This window comes from Crotalus tigris, unplaced genomic scaffold, assembly GCF_016545835.1.
Source record: "Crotalus tigris isolate CLP2741 ecotype Arizona unplaced genomic scaffold, ASM1654583v1 scf7180000024370.6872682, whole genome shotgun sequence".
Classification (NCBI taxonomy): domain Eukaryota; kingdom Metazoa; phylum Chordata; class Lepidosauria; order Squamata; family Viperidae; genus Crotalus; species Crotalus tigris.
Window position 1 is genome coordinate 5191539 of NW_024100540.1, and position 14101 is coordinate 5205639.

At 37.2% G+C, this 14101-nt stretch overlaps 1 protein-coding gene across 5 annotated transcripts in view; it reads right to left on the minus strand.

Annotated features, from left to right (window-relative positions):
• The window catches only part of TNRC6C (trinucleotide repeat containing adaptor 6C), a 102306-nt gene that overhangs the window by 56543 nt on the left and 31662 nt on the right, over nucleotides 1–14101 (minus strand). For all 5 annotated transcript variants that reach the window (XM_039328075.1, XM_039328079.1, XM_039328074.1 and 2 more), the window contains one exon: nucleotides 10726–11058. Coding sequence is in view for 1 of the 5 variants with exons in the window: in XM_039328076.1 (XP_039184010.1) it covers nucleotides 10726–11058 (333 nt within the window). In the remaining 4 variants the exon portion in view is untranslated. The remainder of the gene's footprint in view (nucleotides 1–10725; nucleotides 11059–14101) is intronic.

Here is a 14101-nt window from a genome sequence, read left to right on the forward strand (position 1 = left end):
TGAAGCTAAAAAAATATTTTAAATACTAACCATGTTATTTTCATTATTTAAACCACTGGGGAGAGGAGAGATGAGCTATGATCTATATCTAGCCACTGCTGGAAGAATCCCAAGCACTTATATACAATTTTCTGAAAATTTCTTGTAGATTTTCTAAATGCTTGCATTACATTGCCCCAGAGTATCAGATCTTTATATGGGCCTTGCTTTTACATAAAGGGAGTTTGAAAGAATGTTGGCAATTATTTACTTCAGGGCTTTTCAACCTTTTCACCCATTGTATCACTTTTAGGATATAGCAACATCCGAGTACCACCAGTTGCCTAGCAAGGTGTCAAAAACCTGACCCCCCCCCAAAAAGGAAAAAAGTGATGAAGTACAGGTAGTCCTCAACTTACAACAGTTCGCTTAGTGACTGTTCAAAGTTACAATGACACTGAAAAAGTGCCCCCCAAGAACAGCCGAGCAAGACACCTGCCTGCCTACCCAGCGGTGCTCTTCCTCCTGTCCGAGGTTTTCATTGTTGTGAGCATTTCTGTTGAGGATTGGCAGCGGGGATGTTTGGTTTCTGTTGAGGATTGGGGGGTGTTTGGTTTTTATTTCCCCCATCTGCTGCGTGGTTGCAGCAGGTTTTGGTCACTTCACATGACCCTGGGACACTGTAATCGTCATAAATATGAATCAGTTGCCAAGCATCTGAATGTAAATCACAAGACCCTGGAGAGGCTGCAACATTCCAGCTGATCGGCACTTCTTCTGGGCTCAGCAGAAGCGCCAGGATCAGCACTGAGCTCCACCTGGAGCCTGGCACTGATCCTGGCACTTCCACTGAGCCCTGACAGCCCTGCAGCTCCAGACATCTCTCGCTCAGGCTTGTGCAGTGCTGCCACCAGTTTGGCTCGTTCCCCTCCCCCGCTACCACTTTTCTAGGATGGTCGCGTACCACCTGCCAGGTGCCAATGTACCACAGGTGGTATCCGTACCACTGGTTGAAAAGCCCTGATTTACTTATTTCATAAAATCATCAAATACACTATTTATATGCTTATTTGTATGATCAATTAACTGTTCCAAAGGATTTTATATAGCTATCCGTCTCAGTGTGACTATGGGGAGCTTAAAGAGTTCAAAACACATGTGAAAAACAATAATAACACCCCTCCCCCCCAAAACACCCCATACTGAAGCACATTTACAATAATTAAAAACTATTCAAACCTTTAAAAAGCCCATAACCAGTGAGCGATAAAGACATGTGATAAAGAGATTTATGGTGGAATGTGAAAGGAATTTGGTACCAACTCTTCAGACCAACAAACTTCATGAAAAGGCATAAACTTCTGTGAGCTGTAACTCACATCATCAGATGCTGTAGTAGAGTTATTTATGGTGGAAGTCTAACCAAAACATAATATTTTTCATAAAATGTGTTGGTTGGAAAAATGCCAATAGAATTCAGTTTTATCACATGAGGTACTTAATAATATCACATAATGATAACAATCATATAAAAATCAAATATTCTGAAACCAATGATTGTATACAATTAACCTTCAAAGACCTTCAGAAAGAATTATTCTTCAGAGCATCATAAAAACAGTAGCCATCTTTTCCACAGGAGGGAAGTCCTCCCAAAGAAGAATACAGACAAACAAACAACCTGGAGCAGAGATATATAGCTAGGCCTCATTACTGCATCTGTGTGAAAAAGTACTCATGCCCTTAATTTCTGTAACAGATTGTATCACTTTTAAATGTAATAACTGCAATTAAACACTTCCTGTACTTGGTTATCAATCTTTCACACTCCTCTATAGTAACTACTTCATATAACTTTTGACAATTTTCTAGCATGATGAATTCCTCATTTTAAGCCAGCCACAATATTTCTTTAGAATTTAGATCTGAACATTGATTTGGCCATTCCAATTATTATTCTTTTTCATCCATTTTCTTGTCAACTTAATATATCTGAGAACTTTCTCTTGCTCATGTACTTCAATAGATGGGTTAAGGGAAGAACAGATTCTTTTTTGTAACCTTATGTGGAGAAAAATTAAGTTTGTTTGTACTTGTGATGAAAATTGGAAGTCACTTAAATATTATTAAATATGTTAAAGATTTCTTTTCTTTTCCTATTTGTTCCTTTTTGTTCTTTTCTTTTTTCTTAATTTTGCACTTTCTAATCTTCCTTTATTTTTCTTTTTGTTTGAGTTTAGTTCGCAATGTCTTTTACTATTGTTATTAAAATTTTCAATAAAATTATATTTTAAGGAAGATATTTATTTTCAGTAGAGCATGATATTCACTAGGACCCATGTAGTAATGGCAGGAACCAAAGTTGTGACATTTTGGTAGGATAGGCTAGTGCAAATCACCCTTCTTATTTAATGAAATAATTGTACATATGGTCCCAGTTATTCTCTTAATTGAATTTATTGAACTGCTGGAGAGGCGGTGGCAATCAATGTTTCCCATTAGTATATCACGTTTTATGAAATAAAAGAAACAAGCATCTAATGTTCAAATACTGCATCAGTAAGACAAGCTTGGATAACATTCAGCATTAAACATATTGAAAAATGCAGAAAATCCAAACTGGATGAATATTTTATTAACAAAATATATATGCCTCCTACTTTTCTAATTTTGTGTGTGTGTGTGTGTGTGTGTGTGTGGTGTGTGTGTATTTAGATTGCTAACAAAGAATAAAGGGAGAACTGGAATAGCTATTTCGAGACATACCCTTCTGAGATTTGAACCTGGGCTGTGTGCATGTTAGGCAGTTGTATTAACCTCTAGGCCACAGGCTCTTTCTCACTTTGTCAGCTGTATGTATGTACGTACGTACGTATACATACATATATATATATATATATATATATATATATATATATATATATATATATATATACACACACACACACACACACACACACACATATTTGTTTTCTGAGGTTTTCGCGGGTGTTTGTATGTAGGTCTTTGGTTGTTCGAGTTTTCTCCCGCGTAAAATTGGAAGTGTCTTGGCGACGTTTCGACGAAGTCACATTCGTCATCTTCAGGCTGGTGTTTTCAGCTTCTTGCTTTGAGCAGCAATGTGTGGTCTTAGCTGTTTCTTCCTTTTAACTGCCAGTGGGGTATGAACTGATTGGGTGGGAGCTTGGCTGTGTTCTGATTGGGTGGAGGTGTGTTCTGAATGGTTAGGGGCTTGGCTGTGCTCTGATTGGCTGGGGGAGTGTTCTGTTTGGTTGTGCTCAGGTTAGTCTGAGTTGCAGAGGGGTTTAAGATTTTGGGGTTAGGGAGTCGTTTGTCAATAAGGGCAGGTTTCCAAATGGCTGGTAGGTGGGAGGTATCATCTCGCTTGTTCATGCTGTGTGGGCGTTTTTCTATCTCGATGGCTTCTCTGATTATTCTGTTATTAAAATGTTCACTTTTGGCAATGGTTCTGGTATTATTTATATATATATATATATATATATATATATATATATATATATATATATACACACACATACATACACACACACACACACACACATACATATATATATATCTTAAAATCTAAAATGTATTTTTATTTTATTTATCATATTTAGAGACCACCCATCTCTCTCATAGAGTGACACTGGGTGGTGTATACATAGACATAAAATATAAAAACTATATATAAATATTTATCATAAAAAGTTTTAAAAATCCAAATAAATAAATAAGATATTTAAAATTTAAAAAAAAGGCAGGGAAGGGACATCAGGGCACTAGCCAATCTCCTGGTGTCTAAATATGATAAATAAAATAAAATGTGACTGAAATTAGAAAAAAAGTATAAATAACTATAACCCCACTAAGTTCTTCAGATGCAGTAAACCAAGAATCTCGTAAACAAGACTTGTACTATTACACCCCATTGCTCAAGTTTTGGAGTATTTTAAAATCATACCTCTGCTCAAAAAATAATTTATTTCTCTAGAAAAGTCATTTATAACACTAAACTTGATTTGTTTTACAATCATTCCTAACAAAAGACAGCTGTTATATCATACACTTCTTGAAAGAAGATTAAGACTTCAAGTGGACATAAGGAGCAGAAAGAGCAGGTCAACTTCCAACCCGGTTAAAACCGATTAGCTGAGCTAAAAATATATAGTTCCCTTGTGAGATAAAAAGGTTGCCAATTAGCTATCATAGTTTTCATAATCTAAATACAAAATTTAGTCAATTATCAAAGGTGAATTCTTGCTTTTATCAATAGAATACCATTTCAATATAATGCATTTATTACATATTAAGGCTACATTTTCATTTCATTTTTTCATATTTTAACATTAATCAGTTGAATTTCTGAAGCTGGTTTAATTTACTTTTTGTTTCATAGTTTTGCATTCTGAGAATATAGTAACAACTGAATTTTTATTTCACAGAGATTATAACACTTCAAGAACAAAATCAGTTAAGAGAACTGATAGTATTTTTCATTTCTAATGCAATTGGTGTGTTAGGCATTAGCACAGCATACTTTGAACAATCTAATGTTTATACTTATATAAGTTTTATTGTGATGAAAATGAACCTACGTTGAAATTTAGACTCCTAATTATACCAGCTTGTAAATGGTATAATATGTGACAAGATTTAGAGATGCTAATGCATTTATCATAACCAACAGACTATGGTGAATCAGATTCCTGTGACATAGCATGCCGTAGAATAGATGAATTATTAAGTTTCAGAATTCCTAGCTAAGCATCACTAGCCATAACAACCAGGAATTCTGGAAATTAAAATGCAGCATCAATAGAGGCAACTGGCATAAGGATCCCTGTTATAATTATACTTTTTGCCTTCTCAGTGAATTGGCAACTAAGGGATATCAGATATTTTGTGTTTAAATAGGTCTGAGCCAAAAACACCACTGCAGTTACAGACATTGTCATTCTGAAGAAGTTGAACTCAGCTGAACTTTATAGTCTGAGTTAATTTTCAGACTAGCCTTCCTAAGCTAATGACCTCCAGATATTATGGGATCCCAGAATTCCTTGCAATTCCATCACATCTGGAGAGCTCCAGTTTGCTGATATCTAAATATAGTCATGATGTTATCTGAATATCTGCCTTTACTGTATTTTCATATCTATAATACATTGGCATAATATGCAAAGTAATATTCATAATAGCCTGAATGAAGCACAGCTAAGTTGCCTTGAAAGTTAACCACACACAATTCATATTTAAACTGTTCTAGATACTTTACTTAAAGAATGGGTACATATGGTATAATGCTATGATTATTAATCATAAATAATGCACATACAAAAGCATATATTTCACATATTAAAAATAAATATGCATATGTTTTATGTATTAACAAGTTGGGGGGGGGCTCCTTCTGCACTTGTGGTTCCTGCTTAAAGAGCATGTGGAAGCTGTGGCCAGAAGGATCTCTGTACAGCTTCATGATGTATCATTTATGTCCATTTCTAGACCAGGGAGCCCTACTCACAGTCACTCCTAATTCAACTACTACTCTATATGGGGCTGTCCTTGAAGAGCATCTAGAAGCTTCAGCTTGTATAAAATGTGGTGGCATGGGCAGTTATGTGCTGGTCATTCAGCCCCTGTGATATCTCTGCTTTGTGAGCTATACCAGCTACCAGTATGCTTCCAGGTACAATTCATGTGCTGGTGATCACCTTAAAGCCTTTCATAGCTTGGAGTCAGATTACAGACAGGACAACTCCCCAGTAGTGTGCACTTGCCCTTTAAAAGAAAATCTGTAGTGGCTAGGCTATCCATCCTGTTACCTTCAAAAGAATAGGCATGTTCTGGGTCCCATATGCAAGAGAATGCCAGCTGGTGGGATCCAGGAAAAAAACATTTTCTGCCATAGCTCTGATGTTTTGAAATATCACTCCTCCCAAGGTCAGATTTGCCACAACCCTACTGGCCATTTGCAAAGCATTAAAATTCTGATTCTGCTGTAATACCTGGGGCCCTCATAGTGTGGGTGAGCCCATTTCTTCGTTATACTGATTTTGGAACACTGAATTTCACAGTTGCTATTTTTGTATTATTTATAATCTACTGGTTGTTGTTTTATTCTTTTTTTTAAATCCTGTTTTAATTGTTAGCCAACCACAATCATACATAAGATGGGTGAACATATAAATCAAATAAATAAACACAAGCATGACATTTTATGTTGTACCTAAATTATTTTATTATTCATGTAGTTTAATTATTTACTGGAAAAATAAAAGATCACTGTCACTGCCTCTTTGCTCTGTCCTCTTTTTATTTAAGCGTACATCCCGTTCTAGCTTTCTCTTTCCTTCTCCACTTACATATTTAAATTTCAGAAGCGTCAGCACTTACAAATCTATGGGAGGCTCTTAGCCAAACACTGATTTCATTATAAAGACATGTAACTCTTTAATACACAGCTAAGGTATTAAGATCATTTGGTTTTAAAATTAAGTCTTATCTGGTTTAGAATCCAATTCAGAACCCAGATGACAGGTTTATATTTCCATCTAATAAAGTTTTATTTTATTGACAATAAAGTAGCTTATTCTGAATTGTTAAGAGTTAAAAAACTAAATTAAAATATACAATGTTGTTGTTGTTAATTGCGAAGTCGTGTCCGACCCATCGCGACCCCATGGACAATGTTCCTCCAGGTCTTCCTGTCCTCTACCATCTTCTGGAGTCCATTTAAGTTCACACCTACTGCTTCAGTGACTCCATCCAGCCATCTCATTCTCTGTCGTCCCCTTCTTCTATTGCCCTCAATCTTTCCCAGCATTAGGCTCTTTTCCAGTGAGTCCTTCCTTCTCATTAGGTGGCCAAAGTATTTGAGTTTCAACTTCAGGATCTGGCCTTCTAAAGAGCAGTCAGGGTTGATCTCTTCTAGGACTGACCGGTTTGAATGCCTTGCAGTCCAAGGGACTCGCAGGAGTCTTCTCCAGCACCATAGTTCAAAGGCCTCAATTCTTTTGCGCTCAGCCTTTCTTATGGTCCAACTTTCACAGCCATACATTGCAACTGGGAAAACCATGGCCTGGACTATACGCACTTTTGTTGGCAGGGTGATGTCTCTGCTTTTTAGTATGCTGTCTAGATTTGCCATAGCTTTCCTCCTCAGGAGCAAGCGTCTTTTAATTTCTTGGCTGCAGTCCCCATCTGAGGTGATCTTTGAGCCCAGAAAAATAATATACAATATACTATGATAATTGAACTACTATTCTAAAACTACTCATCAACAAAGATGAACCTTATTACATATATACATGTAGTCCAGGCATGTTAAACTCGCAACATCACATGACGTTGCGTGACATTTCAAGACTTCCCTCATTGCTGGCAATGGGGTGGGTGCAGTTTCGGCATGACGCATCTGGCCCACAGTTTGGCATGCCTGATGTAGTCCTTGACTTACAACCATTTGTTTAGTGACCATGAAGTTACAACGGCACTGAAAAAAGTGACCATGGCCGGTTTTCACACTCACAACGACTGTAGCATCCCCATGTTCATGTGATGAAAATTCAGGCGTTTGACAACTGGCATGTATTTATGACAGTTGCACTGTCCCAGGTTCATTTAATGACCATTTGTATCCTTCCCAGCTTGCTTTTGACAAACTGCAGTGATTCATTTAACAACTGTGCCAAAAAGACTGTTTTATTGGGCACAACTCACTTAACAACTCTCTTGCTTAGTGACAGAAATTTTCAGTTCCATAGTGATCGTAACTTTTATGAGGAAACTGATCAAAATAAAGCACATGATATAGGGCTGCAACAGCAACAGTTAAAAGCAACTTTGCTGTTGTAAATAATATATTTGCGAAATACTGTATTCTGTTCACAGTAAAACCACAAGGTAGCAGTTATTAAGTTCAAAGGGGAAAAAAATAAAATTAATGTTAAGAACATAATATAAGTTTGATATTCAACATAGTCAGCTTAGCCTAGCCAGGAAACAAATGAACAATACCAGGAAAATAAGGAAGTACAGATATAAAATTGAAGAACTTGAAAAATGGTTTAAACGTAAATTATAATAAAGACTGGAATATTGTATATATTCTTTTTCTCCCTCTGGGAGAGATGAAAAAAATGAAGAAGACTTTCCCCTGCTCTTGGAAATACTTATTAGTACTTAAGAATTCATCTACGTTGCTATGGCAAACTAGCAAGGATGTGCAATCAGAAAGGGAATCAGTTTATACATAAACTCATTTTTAGATATTTCTTAGCTTAGAATGTTTAATAGCATGCTTTGCTAAATAAATCACAGTAGCCATATTTGTACATGATGGAAAATCATAATGGAAAACCATAATGAGTAGCTACGCATTCTTAGTCACATATTATATTAAGCCCCAAACAAACAAGCCCCAAACAAATCAAGCTACAATATGGCTTGGTGAACCAGGACAACATATTGTGTAAGCGCAAGATTCAGTCCAATATAAATGATGCCAGAGGACAAAACCATAAGCACCACTTCCAAATCCCGTTAACCTTTTGCTGTTTGCTGTCTTGAGTGCTTTTTTGGCAGAACAACCAACTTCTTAGGCCAAGATATTATAACTCATGAATGTAAGAACAGCTCTTTAAATCACACAATTGACTATTGAATCTCTTATAATTTCACAGAAAGTTCAACCAAATGCCAATTGAAAGTCTTCAAGCAAACATGAAGGAAATAACTTTTCCTTAATATTGTCTGCTAGTAACCAGTACTGAAAGATACAGTATTATGAACAGAACAATTCTATTAGGAATCAAGATTATTAACCAATGCCTTATAATTGTCCTATATTCTTACGATCTTGCCTAAATCCTTACTAGTCTTCCAAAGTCAACAGTGTCAACACATTTTGCAGTTGCAAACTCCATAATTTAAGTTTGCAATGCATAGTATTCTCCTTCTCTCCTGCAACTCTTAAAAAGGAACTTTAAGACAATATATTGTTAACGTACAGCCTAAAAATTAAATTTTAAAGCATGGCAATACTACTGGTCTCCCTCTATTTGCTGAACCAAATGGCTGATATTCTTGATCATTCTGAGTGCTGTTTCATATGATAGAAGATGCTTTCTCCTTTCACTTACTTGCTCCAAATAAGTCTTGCATGTAACATTGCTTGATCAATTTCAGTAGACTTTTCAGCTCTCATTTTCTTAGGCTATTCTTAGGAACAAATATACTTTGAGATCCACAAGTAATTCCACTCATCTATGATACAAACTGGACTAAAGCCCATTAACTCTCACAGAAGCCATTCATCAGGCTACAATATCTCATAATACATTTAGAGTATGCATGATTGCCAACTCACGGTCTGACATTTCTTAAAGCAACAACTGCTAAAATCATGGCTTACTTTAAATAACTAATAACTTTACACTCATTTTTTGAGAAGCCAGTTTCAAAGCATTAGCAATATTCTCTGTTAGTTAAATTTTCAAACATATGGACGTAATATCATTTAGTTTTGAAAAAAATATATTAAGACAACACTATACAAATTATTCAGCATTAAGTCTATATTCCTAGCATTCCTGCTTTTGTATGTATCCATACAGATGGATTGATAATTTATAAAGTCTGCATGAGCTACAATAGCATTTCTCAAACAGTAAGTCATGGATATAACTATATATACTTTATACACAATTTGCATGATGCATGTTGCATCATGTATACAATCATATTTTGATTTCAAGCACAAAACAAATCTCTATGAACATGGGAGCCATGCTTTGCATTCAAAACACTCAAAACAATGCTTTTATAGTCTACTCTGATGTTTTCAACTTTGATTTTTTTTCTGCCTCTTCTACAGACTAGCTCAGTGATGGCGAACCTTTTAGAGACCGAGTGCCTAAACTGCAACCCAAAACCCACATATGCATCGCCAGGTGTCAGGTGGGTATGGCCCATTGGCTGAATGTGGCCAATTGGGTGGGTGTGGCATTGGGTGGGCATGGCTGTGGTGGTAACGGCAGACTGGGTGGGACTAAAAAGTTCAATCAATCAATTCCAACTTTGCAAGATCTTTTTTTTCCCGCGAGAAGTTGAAATTGACTGATTGATTGGACTTTTTTTTTTTGCATATGGCGGCAGAGGCCTAAAGCGAAAAGGTTTTATAAAACCCAGCTAAAGGCCTAGGACTGGGACGACGGCGTGCATACCCACAGAGAGGGCTCTGAGTGCCGCCTCTGGCACCCGTGCCACAGGTTCGCCACCACTGGCCTAACTCAAAGAAGTACACAGAAAAGTCCTTTAGTAGATTATGGCAACAAGAGGCCCATATCAACAAAGGATTCCAATGAATCTCCTGTTTAGTAAGATACCAATATTTCTTCATTCAGGTCTTGTCTCTATATTGTCCACCTATACCAGGGGTCTTCAAACTTGGCTCTTTTATGACTTGTGGACTTCAACTCCCAGAATTCCTCAGCCAGCATGTCTGGCTGAGGAATTCTGGGAGTTGAAGTCCACAAGTCATAAAAGGGCCAAGTTTGAAGACCCCTGACCTATACTTTTCAGGTGAAACTGTTTCTGTAACAGAGAACAATGTGTCTTCCTTTCTACATGACTACAGTGTTTTATATCAGAAAACAACCACTATGAGGTAAATATTAACTATTTAGTTGAACACCTGAACAACTGTCCTGCCTAAAACACATTTCTTTCAACCTTATCACTCACCTGTTGGGATCTGAGTCTTACTGGGGTGGTGATGTCCACCTACTCCTGGCTGTGGAGGAGGACTTGTTCCTACTTGTCCGGTACCTTGCGCTGGGCTTGTGCTGATCAGAGTTCCAGCAGGCAGAGGCTGGCCTCTTTTTAAGAGCTGCTTCTGTTCTTGTTGGCGGAAGCGTGGAGGCACCTCACGAGGCAGGTATCGGGATGCAGCTGGCTGCTGCCCATTGGCAGATGCACGCTTGCCATTATTATTGTTGGTAATAGTGCTGGTGGAAGTACTGGTACTGGTACCGGCAGGTTGGGGCTGGCTTAAACTGGTCTTAATAGGTTCTGGCACTAAAAAAGTAAAAAGTTAAGAAAATATTATGAGGGAGAATTAAATATAACTCTTCTTAAATGCACCTGAAATTAAAATTCATCAACATGCTCTTTGGTTGAATAAACAAGTGAAGTAATCAAGCATATGACACAGTGATGGCGAACCTTTTAGAGACCGAGTGCCCAAAAACTGGCCCCGCCCCACTCCATCCCCCACTCCACCTGCCCGCAGGGCCACTACCGCCTCCAGGGCCCGCCGCAGATCACCCAGGCAGCCCAGTGCCATGGCGGCCACACCCTCTGCCTGCACCCCGCAACATCAACTGTACGGGATGAGGTGTGAAAGCAGAGTCTTGTCTACGCTGCCTGGCTGCCATGTCCTTGGCTGCACTGCTCCATGTAGGCCACGCTCGGGGGTGACTCTCCTCCAGGGGGGCTGCTGATGAGGGGGTCATGGGGGGAGGTGAGGCTGGGGCAATGGCATGTGTGCCACAGAGAGGGCTCTGAGTGCTGCCTCTGGCACGCATGCCATAGGTTCGCCACCACTGATATAATACTTAGGAAGCAGAGTTTGATGTACATAAATGTTACATGCTTTAGGTCTGCTCATGTAACTGAAAATTTCTGATTGAAAATTTCAAAACAACATTTCTGGACATCTCAGTGATTTCTAAAAGTTTATATTAGATATTAAAATTGTTTTTCTTCATGTCTCCAAGTGTATGCTATAATGAGCTTTTTTTTTTCTTCTGATATCAAGAGCAGATCAACCTTGGGAAAACATACAATAAGGAAACACTTCAACAATATCCCAGTGCCATCATAACCTCAAACGGTTGTTAAATGAATACTCATAAGTTGAGAACTACCTACATGGAATCACAACTGCTGAAGTTAAGGAACAGAAAAGTGTGTCAGTTTTACTAGTCTTAATTTCTTTTTGCTCCGTTTTTAAGAAGCAATTTTCCATAATAATAATATACTGAATAATTTTTGGAGTAGCAATTAAGGTGCTGGCCTAGAAACTCGGAGATTGTGAGTTCTAGTCCCATCTTAGACATGGCAGTTGGATTGGGTGACCAATCCACTTTACAGGATTGCTGTTATGGGGAAAGTAGGAAGAATGAGCAGTATATATGTTTGTCACATTGATTTTATATATATATCTACACATACACATACATACATTTTACATTCTACCATGATATAATTACATAATAAATTTATTTACAAAACATTTTAATATCCTCTGTACAGTCCAGCAATTTATAACAGAATTTTAAAGTAATATAAATTGGTTATTAAAATGTACTAAGAGAAGCATGAAAAGTAAATTACTTCAAAAGAAAAACTCCACTAAATACCTATTATTTACTTGCCCCATGTTTTCTCTGCGCATTATTAAGGCAAGCAGCAACTGAACTGCTTTCCATAGTCAGGACAATGAATCAACGAGTAATATTTTATATATCCAACAATCTCACTTTTGTAGCTAAAGAACAGCAGAAGAGGCCTCTAAAAGGAGGTGTCCCCCTCCTTTGCCATCTGGTGTTAATGATTTTAGTTGCTAATGATTTTATTGGCTGCATTTCTATTATTGATATTTTTAATGTTTTCAATGCTATAACGTTTGTAATCTGCCCAGAGTCATTGCATACGAGATGGGTAGCAAATAAATTTCATAAATGAATAAATAAATGCTGGCCAGAGGGAAGGCCACACACGTTTGAAAGCAGACAGTCCTTAAGATATCCCAGTCTTGCATTGTTTAGAGTTCTTAAGGGTCCAACTACTACTCTGATTTAGAACTGGAAACAAATCAGTAATTAACATAAATTGCATACTGCAGGGTTATATGCTCCATGTACTGAGATCTTCTTACAAGTCTTGCTTTGGGACTATGAGCAGTGGTGGGATTCAGCCAGTTCATACCACTTCAACAGAACTGTTAACTAATTTTTTGTTGCCTAGGCCCAGAATGGACTTCCGAAAGCTGCATTCAGACAGAGAATCAGTTGTTCACATATTTGAATCCCAGCGCTTACTATGAGCCAACTGATGTTATTTTGAATGTTTCCAGGAATAATGAACCATAATTCAGTACAGATGTAAAAGTTAGTATCTTCAAAATGAGCAAATCATGGCCTTGGTACACACAAAACTAAGTCAAAACTGTAACCAAGACTACAGGCAAATTCATGCGATCCTACTATTTTCTTAACAAATTACAACGAAGCTTTAATTTTGCCTTTCACAAATGCCTTAATTAATTTCTAATTGTAGAAATCAGTCACTTATACTTAAGTGGAAGCAGAGATGCCAATCTTCTTTTCCTTGCTACTCAGAACTACCACAGAATAAAAAATAGCTTAAATTTCCTACAAAATTCACATCAACCTTTGTGTTTTACATTCTTTTCAACTTCATTTGTAAAACTCAAAGTGACTGTGGTGAATTACATTTACATTACATTTGGTGAATTACATTTACATTACATTACATTACATTTAATACAGACCAGGAAGGTATACACTGGGAATATAGATGAAACACTGACTTTGTTTAAATCTTTGCAGCTGCTCAAAACTAGAAACATTTCCTGAATTTTTAACTGGAATAAAACCAGACCCTGATCCCCACCAAGGTAACATTATCCAAGAACCTGCCTCCAGAAGTGGTGAATGCTCCAACACTGGAAGTTTTTAAGAAGAGACTGGACAGCCATTTTCCTGAAATGGTATAGGGTTTCCTGCCTGAGCAGGGGGTTAGAATAGATGACCTCCAAGGTCCCTTCTAACTTTACTACTACTACTACTACTACTACTATCAAACAGAACAAAGATTCTACTAATACATTTGGTTTCTTTTACCATAACCTGCTAAGTCAAAATATATAAAAATAGATGAAATCATACAGAACTTAATGGGGCAATACCATATCATTCACTATATCCACTACTGTGAAATTGAACAACTGATGCAGAACATTTTGCAGCAAGAATTATACTTCTGATTTTTTTTTAAAAAAATCTTATCTTATTAAAGCTATAAAAACATAGAC